This window comes from Gopherus evgoodei, chromosome 9 (assembly GCF_007399415.2).
Source record: "Gopherus evgoodei ecotype Sinaloan lineage chromosome 9, rGopEvg1_v1.p, whole genome shotgun sequence".
In the NCBI taxonomy this organism is placed as follows: Eukaryota; Metazoa; Chordata; order Testudines; family Testudinidae; genus Gopherus; species Gopherus evgoodei.
In genome coordinates, this window is record NC_044330.1 from 17971802 (window position 1) to 17994604 (window position 22803).

General features: G+C 45.4%; 1 protein-coding gene across 1 annotated transcript in view; it reads right to left on the reverse strand.

Moving 5' to 3' along the window:
* Positions 1–22803, reverse strand: part of LOC115657621 (multiple epidermal growth factor-like domains protein 6) — a 309734-nt gene that overhangs the window by 8367 nt on the left and 278564 nt on the right. The window contains 7 exon segments of the mRNA XM_030575675.1: positions 1329–1457; positions 2257–2403; positions 3865–3993; positions 11211–11415; positions 19449–19594; positions 21163–21291; positions 21379–21507. Coding sequence (XP_030431535.1) covers positions 1329–1457; positions 2257–2403; positions 3865–3993; positions 11211–11415; positions 19449–19594; positions 21163–21291; positions 21379–21507 — 1014 coding nt within the window.

Below are 22803 nucleotides of genomic sequence, written 5' to 3' on the forward strand. Positions count from 1 at the left end.
TTTATTTATTCACACTTCACACTGGAAAGATACATAAGGAAATAATACTAGTCAGAAAAGATTTTATAGAGCTGAGAACTATTTGTTGTGAATTTCCTTCTCACCAGTGTGAAATTTATCTGCTTTAACTAGGATCAACTTAACTAATTTGTGAGAGAAATATTTTTCACTATCTGGAGGTTTATGCAATACTGAAAAGCCACTTTCTTTCCACAATTCCCATTTGTGAATTTGTCTTTCCGTATGATTTATACTGACAGAAAAAAAGTATAATTGCATGTTCTCAGAATACACATCAAATGGCATCATCTCAGTATTTTTTGTACCTACATCAATATTTTCTTACTCTTAAATGTAAAGCATAAAATAAAATAAGTTTTCTCAGTTTATGTTGTAACATATATGGGTGCCATTAATTCTTAAGTAATTTCTAATGGAAATGGAAAGAACTCTGTTTCACACGCTTGCACAATTAGGTATCTACCATAGTGAACTAAAACACTTCACAAATTGTTGATAGCAAAAGTGATCATGTATCAATCTCATCAGCCTTTTTGCAGAAGCGTACCTCCTCCATTGCCATGGCATTCCAGAGTTTCTGGAGCAAGTCACAATAAGTAGGTATATATGGAAACTCTTTGCTTCCATTTCTCACCAAATCCATATCTACCTGCCAGTGCTATGGGTATGCGTAAATCAGCGTAACTGTCTAATTCAGAGGTCTTTGGGTGGGGGCAGGTACTAAACAAGATTTTCTGTCTTAGGTAGCTCTCATCACCGTGGTATCTAAATCACTGGAGTAAGCTGCACGGAGGGTTATCTTTGGAAAAATATGTAAATACACTTGGATAACTGGTGTATATTGGCCTAGGTCCCTCAAAGTCAGGAAGCTACACTGATTCACACAAGCTGAGGATCTGGCCCCATGTTTGTTTAATTGCGTTGGGGACATAAATGTCCACAACAATGATGCATGTACCTGCTAAGTCACTACGATTATTCGGAACCTGCCCTCACTATCTGAGGATTGGTTCAATCCTGCTAGTGCAGCCTGCAGGGTTTTTTCATACCTAGATTTGGAGAGCTCATTAACACACAGCTCACAATTCAATTTCCTATAGAGTAGTTTAGTTGTTAGGATGAAAACATCAGGCTACTAGTGACCCTGGCAAATTACTGAGAAGGTCCATCTAATAACAGAACTCATAGTCTTACTTCCAAAAGTATTGCTTACATTACTGGACAATGCCAGTGGCAGTACATTATAAAAACAGATACTGCTGCTGACCTCTTCTTTGTTGAGTCAAAAGAGAGAAAGAAGATACAACCTTTCTCACAGTAACTTCCTGTCCACCCAAGTCCACAGGAACAAGATCCATTCACAGGGTCACAGATACCACCATTCTTACAGATACACATTAGCTGGCAGCTGGGGCCGTAGCTTCCCTGGGGACACACTACAGCGAATTAAAGTTGTTAAAAAAAATTAGCCTCAAAGATGAGTGCAACAGAAGGAAACAATGAATGCAGACGGTTCTCTTTACTATACATTATACATACTTGTTGTAACAGGGCCTTTGGCCTTTGGAGATATGTGAACACCTCTGCCCTGTGCTGTGCTTACCCTCTTCTCCACTGTCCTGTCTCTCCCTTCACTTTTCTTTCCATTTAGCTTATCCCCTCCTAACTAACCATTTCCTTGCCCCAAAAGAATTATTGTAGAATGAACATGACATTTGCTGCCATTGCAGTCTTCATTCTTGCGTGTTCACCCCATCCCTGACCCTGTGTCTGCCTGTGTCTGTTTTGTCTATTTCGATTATACACTCTTTGGGGCACAGACTGTACATTACGCTGTACAGTGCCTGGCAAAATGGGGCCTCTTTCTTGGTTCGTCCTTACTCATTACCATAATAAACATGATTATTAGACGAGATGCGTAAGGTAGTGCGACTTTGAGTCACTTTGTGTTACTCTGAATATTTCTATGTTAATACAGAACAAAGAGCAAAGAAACTGGAGCTGCACAGTTTGGAGCAGCTGCAGACTCAGCCCACCATCTTACACTGGGTTACATTTAAAACTTCATTTTGCTCCAGAGAGATAAGGAAATACAGCGATTGCTAACAGAATGAATTCCTAGGGGCATAAACAATGGCAATCTATTTACATCTGTGGGGCTGAGATATTTCTTTTTCTGGCTGTTGCAAGTAAGTGTCTAGATTGACAGGGTGCCCTTGGATCTCATTCTTTTACCTTGCTGACAACTGGGTCCAATTTGGCCAGGTGGACAGTAGCACATGCCAGTCACTGGGTCACACTGCCCTTTCCCACAGGAGCACAACAGCATGCAGTCCTTCCCATAGTGGCTTACAGGACAAAGTAGAGGAAACATGAACTTTTCTCATTAAACATGCCAGCTGTCCAGAGCCGTGTTTCTTTTTTTAATGCAAGGCTCTTCCTTTTAATCAAGTAGACTCCTCTGAGCTACATTCAGCTTGGTTTTGAATCTGAAGAAATCATTTTTACGGAAAGAAAAGTGTCCAAGTATTTGCTTACTTTTTTCCTCTGAAATTTTACTTGACATTAGGAATCTTCTACCAAACATTACTGTGAAAAAACTGAAGCTTCCTCATGAAAACGGAACCAAGCTCCACTGGAGTATTAAATGGTGGTCTCATTTTCAAGTAAAGATTTCTTCATTCCTGTAACACTGATGTTTCCTTTATTCATCAGCAACAGTTTAGATGATCAAAAATACAGTGAAGTGTTAAGTTTTGTAAAAAAGTTATAGTGAACTGCAAAAAGTAATTGAAAAAGCCAACAAGACAGTAATTTTTGATTAGCATTAGAGCCATAAATTATGAATGGTAAACTAGATTGCTACTGTTAGATGGGATTTTCTGAAGACATAATTACTTTCTAGTTACTCAGCTGTTATGGGGGTACCAGTGCAAAACTTCAAGGGCCAGAATGTGAAGCTCTTTCTGATCCACCTGATCTTTCTGATCACTGGCTTCAAACAAACTTTTTCTATAAGTGCTCATCCATATGAAGCCTGAGAAAACCTGCTTCAACACAGGGGAAAACCATCTGTACACCCCTAGTTGTCATCTACCACTCCACACTGGAACTCATATGGGGTGTCATCTATCAATAACAACCCATACTTGATGAGGACCCCATGCTGAAGACATCTTTCCCCAATCCCCTCTTCTGGCCTTCCAACGACCCTCCAGTCTCACCAAGCTCATCAGAAGTAAGCTCCTCACAGACCAGGCCACACCAACTCAAAGTGGCACTAGTCTTTCCCAGAAAAACAGATTCTAAACCTCCAAACATCTCTATTGCTACAGTGATAAATACTCTCCACAACCTTTCAAAACCCAGGGTCCTACACATGCTTATCACAATACGTGGTATACTTCATCCAGAACATCTAATGCCCCAACAACAGCTATCTGGATGAAACCAGACAATGAAGAAGAATGATAAAAGACTAAAAAACCCATCCCTATCCTACGTGGGTGAGTACCTCAATAAGCAGATTTGGGGCAAAAAAAGGAGGAGTTTGAGCTCCTCTCCCATTTTGATCTCGCTCAAGAAGTGACTGGACACAGAGGCTGCAACCCTGGGACAATCGTGCCTGCTTCACACTCATAAGGAAGAGAAAATGCATTGAAAGAGAATTTTTCACAAAGCTGGAATCTTGATTTGCTATTGAGTGAAGGGTTGGCCAGGATCTGCCTGTTGTTTATATACTAATAAACTACTGTTATCTTCATTATTTTCAATTAATGCTTATTTTGCTCTCTTGGTAGTATACAGATTTAAATTACCCCTTTGATTTTAGTGAACTCTTACTTTTACTGCAGTCAGCACCAATGAAGCCAGGAGGACAATCACAGGTTCCTGTCACAGTATCACAGTGGCCTCCATTAAAACATTTACATGCCTTTTGGCAGTATGGACCATAGGTACCTTGTGGACATTCTGTTTTAAAACAGGAAAAAAAGCAATTAGGAAATACTACTTGTGTGACCATACAGTTTCATAGCAAGCTCACTTTGCTACCTTAAACCTAAATTTTGTTTTCAATCTCTATTTCTAGTCTAATTATTTGTTCTTATAAAAACACCAATCCTAGCTTGCAGGCAGAAAGTGACTCCAACCTATGTTGGTTTTCTCCAAACTGCATTTTTTCTCTGTACTGTGAGCTGTAATCCTAGTCTGTGAATGGAAGTGTTTCAGAGAAGAGGACATAGGGAACTTCCATAGACTCATGAGTTACAAATACAAATGCAAAACTGGGAATTCTTTTTCTTAAAGGGAGACCTTATCCTATAATAACCAAATGAAGTGGCCTTGTACCAGAGCCATCCATATATAAGGATAAGCTGTCCATGAATAACACTGCTCTACAGCCAAAATGCTTCTGAAATAAATGTAGTCCAACTTTACTAATTCTGGGTCACTGAGAACGAAAATGATGCTTAAAATTGTTGATTGGCTCTAATTTTCAAGATATGCTATTGGGTCAGTATATACGACCCTTGACTTGGGAATGGCGGAGGATAAGTGAGTTATAAAGGGAAGGGATCTCAGTTTAAACCAGAAAGGACTAAAATACATCTTTGACTGGATCTATGAATAAATCTGTGACTGGGTTTGGACAGTACTTGCTTTTGAGGCAAAACAATGAATGATGCAATCTGAAGCTGGTATTGCATCATACATGATATGAATTGCATCATGTTATTCCTAGAAGTCATGGATGATGCAATCATAACAAAGCTTACATCACTCTGCTGAACAAACTGCCCTATATCAGCTCTAGAAATCATACAGTGTCGTGCTCTCTCACTTGTCAGTGTTTGATTTTGCAAAGGGACACATTTCAGTTTAGCCAAAGTGAGCAGAGATGCCTCGTACTTGTGTGAAGAGTGCAGATAACTTCTGCTATGTTTGTGGTGAAGTGACTTTTGCATCACAAAAGCGCAGTCTAACACTATGGTTAAGAAAGCCTATCACCTTTATTTTGGCTGCAAAATTGGAGATCAGGACAAGAGGTGGGCCCCACACATACGCTGCAACACTTGTGCAACAAATCTTCGCCAGTGGTTGAACAGGAAAAGGAAATCTATGCCTTTTGCAGTGCCAATGATTTGGAGAGAGCCAACAGATCATACCAGCAATTGTTACTTCTGCATGGTGCCTCCAGTTGGGAAAGGTGTGTCAAAGAAGAAAAAGTGGACTGTGCATTATCCAAACATTCCATCAGCTATATGCCCAGTACCCCACGGAGAAGGACTGCCGGTTCCTCATGCACCAGAATCATTCTCACTTGAGGCAGACGAGGAAGAGGATGAAACTTCTGGTCCTGAACCATCAATGTCACAGGACCCACATTTTCTCCCATCCTCCTCCTCCTCTGAGCCACACCTCATAACACAAGGTGAACTGAATGACCTTGTCAGGGATTTGGAACTACCCAAGAGTAAGCCAGAGCTGTTGGGCTCCAGACTACAGCAGTGGAATCTCCTGGCAGGCTATCAGGGCAAATGGAGCCCATCAATGCTTGCAGACTATTGCTGGACAGTGACAAGAGATGCTCCATTTAATGAATCCAAGAGACAAGCCAAGAAGCACCGAGTAGACACTGAATAGGACTAAACTATGTATGTAATAGTTTTTTGCCTTTTGTTTCATAATAAATTTTATTTATATAACCCTTTTGCTGATTTTTAAAGTGTTACATAAACAGGACAGGTGAAATATTATCATGTAAAGCAACCATAAACACATGAAAAGACCTTGCTTTACAATTGATGATTAAAACTCTACTATCTACACAATACACATAGACATAAAATGTAAAAACTTAAATATCTTAGAAACAGTAGCCATTTAGTTGTTTTAATTGTCATATTTGAATTCAGCACATCAAAATACATAATAAATATCACATTTTATCTCTGAAGCAGACGACTTCTCAAAAATTGTAGACCAGCGTAATTTGTCTGATGTAGCTATAAATAGGCTTTTCAGGATGCATTTCTGAAGAGCAGTTTATTATGGACAATGCTAAGCAGATATCCATTCTCTCCAAATTTGCATTTATCTAGATAGATATTGGCATTTCATGTTTCCCCATTTCCCTGATCCATTCAATGGTAATAGACAAAGTCATTTCTCCCAAACACAGCTGGTTCTTGTACCCTATTTCAAGGCTCCAGTGCTAAGGCCTGATTCTGATCTCATTTACCCCACTGCCAATCAGGAGGAAATCCTGTGAAATTACACTAATATAAAACTTGTGGAGGAAAATCAAGAATCTAATGTTGATTGATTCATCAGAGAATTAAATAAATTTTCCTTATGTTCACGGCAGGATTAAGGCAACCCAGCACACCATGACAATGGGGCCCCACACTGGTTCCAATACACCACTTGGAGAGAATCAGAGAAAGTAGTATGAGATCCTCTTTCCTTGCCAGGTACAGTAGCTAGCCCCCCCTACCACTTGGGAGCTGCAGAGACAGCTATGTGATGCCCTCTGCCCCTAGATAGAGTGGTGGCAGAAAGGTGTATCACTTAGGTGGGAGGGCTGGAACCACTGCACTCTTCCACCACCACACCCATGGAGTTCTTTATGGAGATATGCCTATCTCATACAACTGGAAGGGACCCTGAAAGGTCACTGAGTCTAACACCCTGCCTTCAGTAGTAGGACCAAGTACTGATTTCTGCCCCAGATCCCTAAGTGGCCCCCTCAAGGATTGAACTTACAACCCTGGGTTTAGCAGACCAATGCTCAAACCACTGAACTATCTGCAGGGGTGGTGGCAGTAGCTCTCTCAGAGCAATGGGTCTTGGAGTTAATATCCCATTGAGATGAATGGGGCAGTTCACCCCTCTCAAAGCTGTTTCAGGCTGTCTGCAGGCTCAGGCATCAGATACACTCAGGTCATGTTTTCAAAGTTTTCTCCACAACTGTGAAGACTAGAAACTTACTTAGGTGAATGCTCAGATTCTGCTGTAATCGCACGATTCTAGGAGATAAGCCCAGCTGCTAGCAACAGCCCTCTGGTGCTCGTATCTTACAACAGTTCTGAAACTGTCGACCTCTGCAGGTGCAGTGTGCCCTCTTTTGCCCAGTGTATGGTAGCAATTTCTAGATCATCAGAAGTGTGAATGCCTTTCTATGTTAGTTGTGCTCAGGCTGGCAGTACAGCCCTTTATAAGGCAAACCATTTACCAAGACAATTCACACTGACACTCGTTGCTAGAAATGACATTCACTTTCTCCCACTGAAGAAAAGGAAAGCCATATCAGAAATCCCCACTGGAGTATATATGTGGCCAATTTCTAGCAACGTCTCTGCATACTTTTTACTTTAGAAATTTATGGATGTTAAAAACTCAGTCTCTTCTTTCAGTGTATAAAATCATGATTTGTGTGGATGGAGAAGAAATCCTTGTCTCCTCTGAACTGTTCTATACAGCATCTCAGAACAGACCGAATGCACTTGGGATGTCTTTTAAAAATAACATTGGCTATTGGCTGCTACCCAAGGATACCAGATTAACTGTACTAAATGGACATATGTATTTACAGAATATAGATACTCCTCTATTCCACGAGTTCTTTTTACTCAATACATTGACACCACTTTCCCCTATCCACTGGAAGAGCAAATCTGAGAGTTAAATCAACATCTCTCCCTACTTGGGTATGATAACACAAGCCCACACACATACTGCAGATTTTACAGAATAAATTTTGTAACTTCATGTACACAGTGAAATGTAAATTCCTGGTGTCAGAGAGAGACCCCTATAATGTTCTTTTAATATCCACTAAGGAACAGTGTTAAGAAGACATCCTCAGTATGATGATTTCATTTATCCTCTTTTTCAGTGAGTTTCTTTTTAACCTTACCTACTTCCTTTTGGTCTTTATTTGGCTTTTTTCCAATGGTTCCAGTAATATATGTAATTCTTCCCCTTCCCAATTTACTTATCCTTTTAACTTCTTATTTATTTCAGTTCAAAAGGGAGCAACACAAGCAGTGCAAACACATCTGCTTCAATATTCAACATAATTATCAACAAGCTGTTCTCATCTGTTACTACTTTCCAGGAGGCTTACAAGCAGACAGCCAAGGCAATTTACACAGAATCCTGCCACTTAAGTAGGCTGTGCATGCACAAAGAAGTTTAGTTTATAACCACCAGTTATCTAATAAAGACATTTTCTAATTTAACAGTTTCCTGCACATCAGAGTTATGCTTTGCTGAGAACTGCAAGAAAAGCAGCCAGCTTTCTAAATCATTTCCTGATCGATTCCTTCTGGCGTGGGTTAGTTTTGCCATAAACTAAATTCTTTATTCTAATCCTAAATCCTGAGTTAATCTGGAATTCATGTTCCTAGATTATTTTGTACCAACAGTATATACTAGGGCTTTCCTTACCAATATTAATTGCATCTTTTGAGGATGTCTACGTTGCATCTGAGAGTTAGCATCTCAGCCCGAGTCCACAGACTTGTGGTAAGCTAACAGGTCTTGCACTAGCTGTGTAGACATTGTGGGTTGGGCTGGAATTTAGGGTCTCAAGCCTGGGGCTTGAAAGCCCAAGTGCTGGCCCAAGCTGTAACGACCACACAGCTACTTTTAGTGTGCCTGCATGAGCCCCACTGACACAACTCTGTGGACCTGAGCTGGGTGGCTTGTTTCCAGATGCAGCACAGACATCCCCTTGAAGAGTCCCATTACCTACAGCTTTAAGGTTGGTCATTAGCAGTTGGTGCTGATGAAGTTGGTCTTCTCGGCTGAAAGTTCACCAGGCTCAAATACATCTGTAAACAACACAGAGTGGCAGTGTGTTTTTTCTATCCACTAGAGCCATTTGTTTTTTTCTAATTTTACCATATTCAGGCAGATTTGCCAATTCACAGAGTTATGGCTAATGGATAGGATTCGATTGCTAGTTTATCTGCTTCCTCTGTACTTGCCAAAAGACTATTTCAATTCTCTATTCCAAACTTAAGAACACAGAAGTCCAGTTGCTCTTGGCTGCTGGAACCTCAGTTTCCCAGCCAGCTACACCTTTTATGGATATTTTCTTGAACCTTTTTTCACAGTATTATAACAGTTGTTGCCAGAAACTGTTTCCAGCAGTATCCAACCACATGTTGACTGGACTAAGGCCAACTTGACTTCTTTGGGAGCGGCTTCCTACACTGAGTCCAGTTTCAGTAGCATACTGAAAGCTTCTTCAGCATGGGATAGAATAGGCCTGATTCTCTTCTCAGCTACCCCAGTTTGAAGCAGGAGTATTTCTACCAAAGTAATGGTGCTATCCCCGTGCAAAGATGGTATTAGATCAGAAGCAGGCCCTAGTTTTCTTGCAGCATTGATCTCCAAAAGTAAACATACACTAACTTTACAATAATCTGGTTATACTCCTACAATTAGCCACTGATTGGTGAAAGCTACTGAGCAAGGGTATAAAACAGAAGCAAAACTGAGATGCAATACAGTCATTTTTTTCTGTATGAATCCATATATACCAGTGATCCTCTTATTTCTCTAGGCACAATATTAAACAAAACAAGATCTATTCAGTGAAAATAGATATTGTGCAACTTCAGTTCCTATGAGGACACTCAGCACCAGAAAGGCACAAGACTTATACACTTTGGATGAAGTCCTGGGCCTACTGAAGTCAATGCCAAAACTCTCATCAACTTCAGCGAGGCCAGGATTTTACCCTGTAACTTCTTCCCTTAAATCATGGCAATGGCGCAACTTTTACTGTCCTAATTTTCTTATTCCAAGGCCCAGTCCAGAGGTTCTTACTCAAATCTTTACTCTGTGAAGCTCCCCTGAAATTAATGGGAGTTCGCCTATGTTTGGTCCTTGTGCATCTATATAATGGCTAATAAAAGTTAAGATACTATGATCTTTCGTATTATGCTATATATCAATATATTTAAAAAGACACGGGCAAGTAACTAAGGCCCAAAATGTTACTTTATCTGAACATTTATTAATCTGGTAGGAGATGTACTTCAGATTTCAAGGGCCAGAGGCTGATTTCATTTACACTGGTTTGAATCAGAAAACAGTGGAGTTACATTGGTGTACAACTGATGTAAATAGGAGGAGAATCAGACACAGCATTTCTAATTCTTTTAAAATATAACCCGTGATAACATGATGACAGTATGAGCTCCCCTAATCTGTTTCTACTCTCGTAGAGAAGCACAGTGCTTAACTGTTCCTGGACTTGCACACACGGCTGCTGACATCAGCACTGAAACGGCTGCCAAAAAGGGAAGCAAACCAAAAGGAGCCATGCAGGATTCTGAAGAAACAGAGAGAAAGGGAAAAAAAAGTTTTCCAAAGAGAGAAAGACCTGAGCTTGAAGAGTGAAGATGCTTTATTTTCCTTTTTATAAGAGGGCATGACACACCATGAAGAGTAAAAACAAGATTAAAGCTGTGACTAAAAAGTGATTAACTGTCTCCTTTTTAGTCACTTCAGCGCATGTTTCCCATCAGTCATCACATTCCTCCACAAGCTACTTTACTGTTGTCTAAAATATCAGTCTGAGACATGTAGGTCTGGGAATATATATTTTTATGATGGAATGCTCAGCGAATTGGCATTTTGTCTTTTAAACTAGTCACCCTTTTCCAATCCATAACAATCTGTTTAATTTGATTGTTCCTCAGAAGGCTGTGCAACTTAACTGACTTTATGAATCACTTTAGATTTATTGCCAGTTGCAGCCTGTTTTATAATAACCATTTGTCCTTAGTTTAGCACTCAGAGCTTTCGGGAAGCACTCTGGCTTTGGTATTTTGAGAGGCGAGAGCTATACAATACACATGTGTTGCTGGAGGTTAGAGGTGGATGTGTGTTCATGTTACATTTCACAGAGGGGTCTGGAGTAAATATGACTTCAGAAAATTGTGAAACATTTGTCTCTAGAAAAAACTCAAGATCCCAGCAAAAAAAAAAATTACAATAATTAAGGGTCAAATATGACTCCTCTTACTCTCAGTGAGAAGGACTTTATACCTTCCAGGCTGCAGGTATTACTAAATATGAGTAGGGGTGTCAGAATCAGGCCTCAAAGGATTAGGTATCCCATCACCTACTTTAAAAAAAAATTGGAATAAAGCAAGAATTATACATACTCAGGTCACAGTGGATTCCATAATAACCTGGTCGGCAGGTGCATTTGCCTGTCGCTGGGTGACATTCCTCATTCTCTTCAGAGCACTGACATAGTTGGTTACAGTTCTTACCATATGTGCCTGGTGGACAAGCTGAGGGAAGAGGAAATGTAAACCAATGAATTAAATTTGTCTTGGTAAATATAGCACTCAAACAAAGGGCAGGCTAAAATTTATTAAATAAAACCACTGCCTACAGAAGTATGCTGCCCTCTGGGACTCTAGTTTTATTCAATTTACTTGGGGATTACTTCACTGTTTGATTTTGTTTTGTTCAGTCAATTTATGCCCAACTGCCAAGGGCCAGCTGCAATTTTCTTGTCACTAAAGAAAATCATAGTGTGATGTCAGGTAAAATCGACTAAAATAACAGTATAACTCATGAGGGACCACATGTATGGATAAAGACATTTCCCCTTGTGTAAATAGTTTAAACTTTTAAGGTTGCTTTAGCACAAACGTTTGTACATGCTGCATTTTGTCACTTGTCAGCCATGCTGCCTACATTTTCCTGACTGTTTAGATCTAGGTTCTTTATATTGGTGCGCACCACACTGTCTGAGCACCGTCATAGAAATATCAGGCCAAATTCTCAGGTAATATAAATTGGTACAGCAAAAGCAACTTGAATAAAGCTGTGGCGGTTGTTATAGTTATTTATCGTTATTTTTATTACTTAGCACCCAGTGCCACTGATTGGGGTTAACATCCCATTGTGCCATACACTGTATACACACACAAGAAACAGGCAGTCCCTGCCCCAAAAGCTTACAGTCTTACAGATCAGATCAGGAGCTGATTAAAATTTCAATAATCAGATATTTTTAATAGTAAAAATTATGCTCAGACAACAGGTTTCTGAAATATTGCATTAAGGAAAAGCAAAATAAGAATCATAGAGCTTGGAGCACAAAGTAAATCCAGTTTGTCTTTAAAGATAACCCCAGAATGGATGTGTTTCTTGCCACTGACAATAATAAATAATGATTATAATAAAAATATAATCTTCTGATGCTCCAACAGCCACAAACAGACGCTGTTCTCCCACAGACCACCAATGGAAGGCAGATGTGGGCATACTGCCTGCCCCCTGGAGGGACAGAATCCTAAAGTGGACTGGACACTTCCCTGTGCCAGTTTTGCTGAATTTTGTCTCCTTGCTTGCTCTTGCAATCTGCAAGCAGAAAATCTATATTCAGCTTTCAGGCTCTAGTTCACTTTTATTAATGCAGTGTTCTAGCAGTCCTTACTCCTTCAGAGGTTGATTTAATCAGCTGTTCAGTTATTTAATAAATGAATCAATCCCCTGTAGGTTTTTTTCAAGGGGCAATTAGTCACATGCTTTTATAACAACTTTGGTACAGTAATTGCCATAGTAGCCAGGCAAGCAAGCTGGAATAACCAAACCAATTTTCATTAGAACAGATTGCAGAAGGGCTTAGAATCTAAAGGCCACGTTCGGCCCTTGACTGCAATGAAAGCCCATGATTTCATGCTCTACCCAGCAAATATATATGAAGAATATTGGTGCTTCCAAGAAGACTACCTCCCCGGGAGAACAGTAACGCCTGTTTATTTCTGTTGTTCAAATGTTACATTAGTTCCAGAGGTAGGAGATGAATTCCAAGCCACAATCAATGAAATCCTGGCCATTTGAAATCAACGACAAGAATCCCATTGACTTCAAGGGGGCCAGGATTTCACCCATGATCGTTCCCTTTAATGTGTACCTTAACATGTTCTGCTGCACAGAAGAAAACTTCATGTGACGTTGTCATCAAGAACTACAAGTAAAAATATAAAATCACCAAGTCGGGTCTTAATTATACTTTCAATACTTCTTGCTTTTGCAAGATAAAATCTTGGGCTTTATAGCACCTGGTGTCAGAATTTTGTCATTTTGTCTTTTCAGGGGACACTAGAGTAATTATTCAATGTGACATTTAAACATTTATTTTTAATTTTAATGAAAAACTGTATGTGTCATGAAATATACAGGTCTGAAAGGCCTAGAGACTGACAGCAATTGACATGAAAAAAAAAGACGGTTACTCACCTTTGTAACTGTTGTTCTTCGAGATGTGTTGCTCATATCCATTCCAGTTAGGTGTACGCGCCGCGCGTGCACATTCGTCGGAAAACTTTTACCCTAGCAACTCAGTGGGCCGGCAGGTCGCCCCCTAGAGTGGCGCCACCATGGCGCTCCATATATACTCCTGCTGGCCCACCCGCTCCTCAGTTCCTTCTTGCCGGCTACTCCGACAGTGGGGAAGGAGGGCGGGTGCGGAATGGATATGAGCAACACATCTCGAAGAACAACAGTTACAAAGGTGAGTAACCGTCTTTTCTTCTTCGAGTGATTGCTCATATCCATTCCAGTTAGGTGAATCCCAAGCCTTACAAAGGCGGTGGGGTCGGAGTGAAATGTGGCAGAATAAAACTGCCGAGCCAGAGGCTACAGCCTCTCTTGACTGCTGAACCAGGGCATACTGCGAAGCAAAGGTAAGGACCGAGGACCAATGGAGCTTCGCGACAGGTCTCGTGGGTAGAAACACGAGCCAGAAAGGCGGCAGATGAAGCCTGAGCCCTGGTAGAATGCACGGTGATGTGGCTTGGGGAAATATGAGCCAAATCATAACAAGTGGGGATGTCCGCCAGCACCCAAGATGAGATCCTCTGAGAGGAAAACAAGCAAGCCCTCCCTTTGGCCCGCTACCGGGGCAGAGCTGGGGCACCTTAGGAAATGATTCTGTCAGCACAATATAATGCGAGCACTCCACAGATGTCCAAGGAGTGCAACGGTTATGCCCATTGCGTTGAGCTGTGGGTAACATGAAAGGCCAAAACACCTTAGGGAGGAAAGCCGGGTGCGGTCATAACTGCACCTTGTCTTTGTGGAACCTTCGTAAGAGCTCTGATCTCAGAGACCCGTCTGGCCAAGACTAGGTTGAGGTCCCAGGGCGGGGCTGGGCGGCGCACCCGAGGGTGCAAGCGCTCCAAGCCCTTGAGGGACCTCGAACCCATAGAGCGTGGGACACTGAACGTCCATCTTAGCCTGCTGGAAGGTAGGGATGGCCACTGAGAGTATCCTCAGCGATGATACCGCCAGATCCTGCCGCTGAAGGCCAGAGGCAGGCCAAATAGAGGGGATCGAGACCTCAGCAGGAGCAAGATCGAGCGTACTGCAGCTGTAAAGGAAACGCTTCCACCTGGCTCGGTACGTTGACCAGGTGGAAGGCTGCCTGTCACCCCGACTCAGGTATGCAGGAGCCACCGTGAGGCGAAGAGGCTGCAGGTCCGAGTGACGAAGCCTGTCATTGCCCTGAGTGATGAGGTCTGGGCTGACAGGCCGAGCAACGTGGTATGTCAGTGCTGCCTGGACCACTCTGGAGTGATCATGATGATGCACGCTCTGCCCCTGCGGAGTTTGAGCAGGACGTAACGAACCAGTGGAAACAGTGGGGAGGCATAATGCAGTTGGCCGTTCCACGGCATCAGGAATGCGTCCAAGATCGATTCCGAGGAGAGACCTTGGAAGGAGCAGAACACCTGGCATTTCCTGCTCTCGCGGTGAGCGAACAGGTCTGTGTGAGGAAACATCTCCTCTTCCGGAAAGCGGGACGCCTCACATGGGGCAGAGTGATCACTCGTAAGACAGGAAAAACCTGCTGAGTCAAAGAGTTAAGACGTTCCGAACGCCTGGGAGAAAGGACGTCGCCAGCTCCATCGAGTGGGCCATGCAAAAGACCCGGAAATGGATGGCCTCCTGACAAAAAAGGGGGGGAGGACTATGTCCCCCCTGAATACTTATGAAGCACCTGGCCCTTGTGTTGGCTGTAAACACCGAGATACAACGGCCTCGCAGCTGCCGCTGGAACCCCTGGCATGCCAGGCGGACTACTCTCATTTTTGGGGCATTAACGAGGAATGCCAGCTTCTTAGAAGACCAAAGGCCTTAAGCTCGGAGGCGACCATGAGCACTCGAGCAGAGAGATGATGCGTCCGCCGTCAGGGGCAGTGAGGGCTGGGGCGGATGAAACCGCATCCCTGTCCACACCAAAGAGGGAGTTAGCCACCACTCTAGGGAGCCTAAGACGTTCGAGGGAACGGTGACTACCATGACCATTGGCTCCCTGTCCAAGCGGTACGCCGAGGTGGGCCGGACTTGGAGAGGACGGAGGCGGAGCTTGGCGTGTTTGGTTACAAACTTGCGGGCAACCATGGACCCAGGAGACTGAGACAAGAGCGAGCTGAGGTCGTTGGGAAAGCCTTCAGACCTCAGATGATTGTTGCCCTCGCCTAAAACCGCAGTTGTCATAAGCAGGCTCCGGCTAGGCAGGAGACCAGGATAGCCCCTAGGAAGCCCAACCTCTGCGTGGGAACCAGAGTGGATTGCTCTATAGCAATCATCAGGCCTTGATCTGTGAATAAGACCGTGACGATGCCCACGGCTGAGCGGTTTGTGTCTCAGAGTCTCCTCGGATAAGCGAATCGTCCAGATACGGAAAAACGCATATCCGACATCAGCGACGGAAGGCGGCGACTATGGCCGTAAACCGGGAGTATTCACCGCTGGCTATACAGCGGAGGCATCTCCCGTGTGGAGGGAAGATGGCACTGCGAAAGTACGCGTCCTTCATATCCAGGGCGGCATAGTAGCCCCCAGGAGGCAAGGATGGAATAATGGTTCCCAGGGATACCATGTAGAACTTCAACCTTATCCTAAACCGGTTGAGTCCATGCAGGACCAGGGAGGTCTGAGACCTGTGATCGAGTGGGAGACTAGGGCATAACGGGAGTAAAACCCCTTGCCCCTTTCGTCCGCTGAAGGGGGACAGGGCTGGAGCAAATTAAAGGTGGTACCTATGCTCCATCGTGCGCAGGACCCAGCGATCTGAAAGTAACTGGGGCCATGCCAGGAGAAAGCGGGATCGGGATCCCATCCTGCGACTGGTACACCGCCCTCCGGCGAACCTTGGAAGGTCCGTCTTTGGTCCCAGTGGTAATTGCGAGGGACCTTGACTTTGGCTTTTTAGGGGGCCTGACGTTTGTCTGCAACCACCTTGGCCTTGCCGTTTTCCAGAGTTCTGCCTCTGGCTAGGCACAGAGTATGGCGGCTGGGGCCATAAAGGCCTGCGTTTGGTCGCTGGCGTATACATGCTGAGACGCATTAGGACCCTATTGTCCAGCAGGCTTCGCAGTCTGGGGCTGTCTCTGCCGCGAAGATGCCTTTACCAACAAAGGGTAAATTCTTTCCCCCGTCCTCCAAGACGGCAGCGAACTCCAGGTGGGAGGTTCGAGGGAGAAACTCCTCCACCCAGGTGCTATAATTATCGCAGCTAAGCAAGGCTTGTTGCTTTGCTACCCAGAGGTGCAGGGCCCCTGCAGAGTACACCTTGCATTCGCCAAGGCTCTTTCTGCTTCGGGGCTGGCGCCCGCTGGCCATCATATCAGGATCGTGGTCCTGAGCATAAAATCTGCGCATATGGGCTGTCACGGATGCGTGTCCGGACGGCCATGGAGGTACTAAAAGAAGGCATGGGCCGAGTCTCTGACTCACTCGGACCTTGCCCAACTCGGCACCGGGGACCGGCATCGGGAGGCGTATCGGTACCTGGAACGAGATCCAGACCCGCAACCAGAACGGTGTTGGGAGGTCGACCGAGATCTCGAGGCTCGGATAAGAGCTACAGGAGTCAAGGTACCTGCCCCGGTGCCAGATGTCGGAACGGTGCCGATAGCGGGTCGGCGAACGGGATACCGACCGGTACAGCGAGTGTGACCAGTACCGAGGAAAACAGCACCGGGACTGCCAGTGGTGTCCAGCGTGCCGACAGGACTTGGAGTGTCTGCGGGACCGTGATCATGAACGGTGCCGCTCTGCTGTACTGACAGGGGACAGTCCCTTGAAGAGACTGTATTACCCGTACCGGCGGTGCCCGGGTCAGGCAGCACTGACTCTGTCATGGCACTGAGAGCCCTCGCCGTTGGTAACATCTCCGGCGTGCAGGGAACAGCAGGCTCAACCACAGTGCGTACTGGGGAGCTGTCAGGCACCGGATTCGACGGCCCTCGTGGGGCCGGGATCCACGGTACCGAGGTCATCAGAGCTTCGGTAGGAGCCGGTGCCGGGCGAACCGAGTTAGATAAGCTGTCTGGCTGCGGTGCCGTCAGCACTGAAGCAGCGGAAGTAATACGCTCAACCACGGCGCGTGCCGGGGAGCCGTCGGGCACCGGATTCGATAGCCCTTGTGGGACTGGAATCGACGGTGCCGATGTTGTCGGTGCCTCAGAGGCTTCGGTTGGCATGGAAGCAGCCGGAGCAGGAGCTCAACCACGGCGCGTGCCGGGGAGCCGTCAGGCACCGGATTCTACGGCCCTTGCGGGACCGGGATCGACGGTGCCGACGTCATCGGTGCCGCAGCAGGTGTCGGTGCCGGGCGATCCGACGTAGACTAGCCCTCTGGCCGCGGTGCCGTTGGCACGGAAGCAGCCGGAACATTAGCTCGACCACGGCGCGTGCCGGGGAGCCGTCAGGCACCGGATACTACGGCCCTTGTGGGACCGGGATCGACGGTGCCGACGCCATCGGTGCCGCAGCAGGTGTCGGTGCCGGGCGATCCGACGTAGACGAGCCCTCTGGCTGCGGTGCCGCTGGCACGGAAGCAGCAGGAGCAATACGCTCAACCACGGAGCGTGCCGGGGAGCCGTCAGGCACCGGATTCTACGGCCCTTGTGGGACCGGGATCGACGGTGACGACGTCATCGGTGCCGCAGCAGGTGTCGGTGCCGGGCGATCCGATGTAGACGAGCCCTCTGGCTGCGGTGCCGCTGGCACGGAAGCAGCAGGAGCAATACGCTCAACCACGGCGCGTGCCGGGGAGCCGTCAGGCACCGGATTCTACGGCCCTCGTGGGACCGGGATCGACGGTGCCGACGTCGGCGGTGCCGGGCGAGCCATCTTAGACGAGCTGTCTAGCTGTGGTGCAGCTGGCACCGAAGCAGCAGGAGCAGTAAGCTCTACCACGGCGCGAGCCGGGGAGCTGCCAGGCACCGGATTCCATGGTCCTGGGGGACTGGAATCGACGGAGCCGAAGTCATCGGTGCCTCTGCAGGTGACGGTGCCGGATAACGCAACTTAGGCGAGCTCTCTGGCTGCGATGCAGGTGGCACGGAAGTAGCGGGAGCAGGGGGCTCAACCACGGCGCGTGCCGGGGAGCTGCCAGGCACCAGCAGGAATCGTAGACTCTCTCGACCTCGGAAGAAGGGAGCGGTGCCGAGTCGACATCGGTGCCGGCGATGGTCGGTGCCGAAAGGCCTTGGTGGTACCGGCGGGGTCCGGTGCCGAGGAGGCGCTTCTGCCCGCCGCTTGAACATCGCTCGGCGCCCAAGGTGGAGGGATAAGTGAAAGTCCCGCACCTTTTTGTTCTCGGCTTAAAAGCCTTGCAAATGGGGCACTTATCTGTCAAGTGTGATTCCCTGAGGCACTTCAAACAGGAGTCATGTAGATCTCTCTTCGGCCGCGGCTTCTGGCAAGCCGGGCCCCTTTTAAAACCGGGTGAGCCATGCATGGCTCCGGCACTGGGCTCATGGAAGGGCTACTTCCTGAACCCCGCTAACTAAACTAACCATGTTAGCAAAGAAACACGTATAACCATACAAATATATATATAAAAGTGTTATAACTGCATAATTATATACGAGAAAACGAGTAGCTAGGGAAGTGGAGGTCAGCTAAGCCGCGCTCCACTGTTCCAACGACCGACACGGGCGGTAAGAAGGAACTGAGGAGCGGGTGGGCCGGCAGGAGTATATATGGAGCGCCATGGTGGCGCCACTCTAGGGGGCGACCTGCCGGCCCACTGAGTTGCTAGGGTAAAAGTTTTCCGACGAATGTGCACGCGCGGCGCGTACACCTAACTGGAATGGATATGAGCAATCACTCGAAGAAGAACCAAAGGGACACAACGTAGTTCATCATCATGAAGACAATCTGCTAATGGGCAGATTGATCCGTGGAGAAGGAGAAAACTACCACAGCCTACCAAAAAGTACTTCTTAAGGCTTAATTCTGGGAAGCGCTGAGTGCCCTCAACTCCCATTGATTTCAGTGAGATCATGCCAGGGCTTAATGATGTTATTGCAGGATCAGGGTCTTAATGGAGAAGACACAGTACTAGGTAGATTTCTTGGTTGTACTCTCAGCAGAAACTCACGTTTGTCGCATCGTTTTCCTCGCCATCCTTTTTCACAGTGACACACTCCACTCTGATGGTGGCAGGAAGAGCTGTGCTCACAGTCACATCGTTCCTCACACTGCTTTCCAAAGAATCCAGAGGGACAGGCTGAGAGGAAAATTAGATAAGCAGAATAATGGTTCCTTCTGGTCTACAGAAAGCTGATGTGAAAGCCATCAGCCACTGACAAATAAGCCAATATTTATCTTCTTGGACAGCTTGGGATGATGAATAGATGATACAGGCACTGAATTTATAATTTGAAGAGAGTATATTTAGTATATTTAAAATTGTTATATTCAGTCCTGAATGCTAATGACTATGCACAGGAAAGTTTGTAAAATGGCAGTAATCTGGAATCCTAGAGATCACAATGGATTGTATAATAATGGCAAAACACTACACACTGAACAACAACATATTGTGTTAATAATGATAGTAGGTTGTGCCTATCATCTCAAGGACTTTACAAGGTTGCTAACGGGAAACTGAGGCATGAGAAAGCAGGGGTGGCAGGTTTGTAGAAATGTTGGTGGTGCCCAGAACCCCCTCCCCCCAAAAAAACTCCCCCCCCAAAACTCCACCCCACACCTACCTAAGGCTCTGGGAGGGAGTTTGGGTGAGGGAAGGAGGTCTGGGTGCAGGCCCTGGGCTGGGGCAGGGGATTGGGGTGTGGGCTGGGAGTCTCCATGTGCTGCTACCCTCAGGCATTGCCTCCTCAGCTTCTTATTGGCTGCAGGGACACTTGGGGTGAGACACAGACCCACGCCGCCCAGGGGCTGCGAGGGTGGGGAAGCCACATGGAGCAGGTAGGAAGCCTCTCAGCTCAGCTGCACTGCCATTGATGAGTGGGGACGCCGGTCTGTTTTAAATGGCCTGGGGGACGCGGAGGTGGGGACACTCAGGGGGAAGGCGGGGCGGAGGGAGAGACCCAGCCTCAGACATTGCTGGAGCCAGGCCCTGGGCCAGGAATATTCCTGGTGCCCAGGCACCACATGCCCATAGAACTTGCTGCCCACGTGAGGAATTGAAAAGTCAGAATTTCAAAGATTCCTGACTCCCACTAACAAATAAAACTTGTGGATTCTCAGCACTTATAGAAAAACACAGTCCAATTGTGACTTGTCCAAGATCATAAAGCAAGTGGATGGCAGAACTTGAAATAGAGCCCAAATTTCTGGATACTTAGTCCTAAATTCTGTGTTACTAAGGGACTTATATGGCCTCCATTATTATAGTATCTGAGCACCTCACAGGCTTTAATATAGTTCTCGTCATATCACCCCTGTGAAATAGGGAAGTGCCCCATTCGTTTCTGAGCAGACAGATTAAGTGACTTGCCCAAGGTCATACAGAGAATTGAACACAGCTCTCCCAACCCCTAGCTAGCACCCTAACCACTGCACCAGCCTTCCTTTCTAACCATTAGCTAGCTCTAGTGCTCTTCAGAATGAAAAGTATTAAGATCAAATTGAAGGCTAGAAAGTGACTCAATGTCGTGGAGGGAGTTCCAGACAGAGGAGTCAATGGAAGTGAAAGAGAGACCCTTGGGAGTTGAAATGGACAGCCACAGCTATAGAATGATTAATAAAAATACAGGAAACATTAATTAATAAGATGCTTATTACAGAATCAAGCTTTACAATCAGTCAAATAAAAGAAATTAACCTCCCTACCAACATTGCACTGGTCCCCGATCCATCCTGGATGGCAGTTGCATTTCCCTGAATGTCGGTCACAAATTCCACCATTGCCACAGCTACAGTTCTCCTCACAGCTCTCTCCATACTTCCCATCCTCACACTCTGAAATCAATCAGGGCAGAATTTTATCAGAATCATAAGTGAATGAAAGGTCCAGCCAAAGCAAATGGAGAACATGATAGAACTCACCAAGTTCACAGGCTATACCAGTCCAGCCTTTGGGACAAATGCATTGTCCAGTTACATGATCACACACAGCCTGATTGCGACAGATGCAGTGCTGCAAACAGTTCATGCCATATAAACCAGAAGGACAGGCTGCAAACAAAATTTAACATAAGAACCTAAGAATTGCCATATTGGGTCAGACCAAAAGTCCATCTATCCCAGTATCCTGTCTTCCAATAGTGGCCAATGCCAGGTGCCCCAGAGGGAATGAGCAGAATAGTAATCATCAAGTGATCCACTTCCTGTTGCTCATTCCCAGCTTCTGGCAAATAGAGACTAGAGACACCATCCCTGCCCATCCTGGCTAATAGCCGTTTATGGACCTATCCTCCATGAATTTACCTAGTTCTTTTTTGAACCCTGTTATACTCTTGGCTTTCACAACATCCTCTGGCAAAGAGTTCCATTTGATACAGGTTATTTCACAAGGAAGCTTTGACATTTAATGCAAGTGTTTAGACCCCATCATTTTATATGTACAATGGGGATGATGCCTTCCAATGTGCATTACTTTGCATTTATCAACATTGAACTTCATCAGCCATTTTGTTGCCCAGTCACCCAGTTTTGAGAGATCCTTTTGTAGCTCTTCACAGTCTGCTTGGGACTTAACTATCTTGAGTAGTTTTGTATCATCTGCAAATTTTGCCACCTTATTGTTTACCCCTTTTTCCAGATCTTTTATGACTTTTCCCTAACACATTATGTTCATCTATGTGGCTTCCTGCTTCTGATGTACTTAAATTTTTTTTTGCTATTACTTTTTGAGTCTTTGGCTAGCTGTTCTTCAAATTTCTTTTTTGGCCTTCCTAAATATATTTTTATACTTCATTTGCCAGAGTTAATGCTCCTTTCTATTTTCCTCACTAGGATTTAACTTCCACTTTTTAAAGGATATCTTTTTGCCTCACACTGCTTCTTTTACTGTGTTGTTTAGCCATCGTGGCTCTTTTTTCGTTCTCTTACTATGTTTTTTAATTTGGGGTATACATTAAAGTTGAATCTCTATTATGGCATCTTTAAAAAGTTTCCATGGAGCTTGCAGGGATTTCACTTTTGATGCTGTACCTTTTAATTTCTGTTTAACTAGCCTCCTCATTTTTGTGTAGTTCCCCTTTCTGAAATTAAATGCCACAATGTTGGGCTGCTGTGCTGTTACAGAGATGTTACATTGAATTGTATTATGGTCACTATTACCAAGTAGTCCAGCTATATTCACCTCTTAGACCAGATCCTGTGTTCCACTTAGGACTAAATGAAGAATTGCCTCTCCCCTTGTGGGTTCCAGGAGTAGCGGCTCCAAAAAGCAGTCATTTAAGGCGCCAAGAAACTATCTCTGTTTCCCATCCTGAGGTGACATGCACCCAGTCAGTATGGGGACAGTTG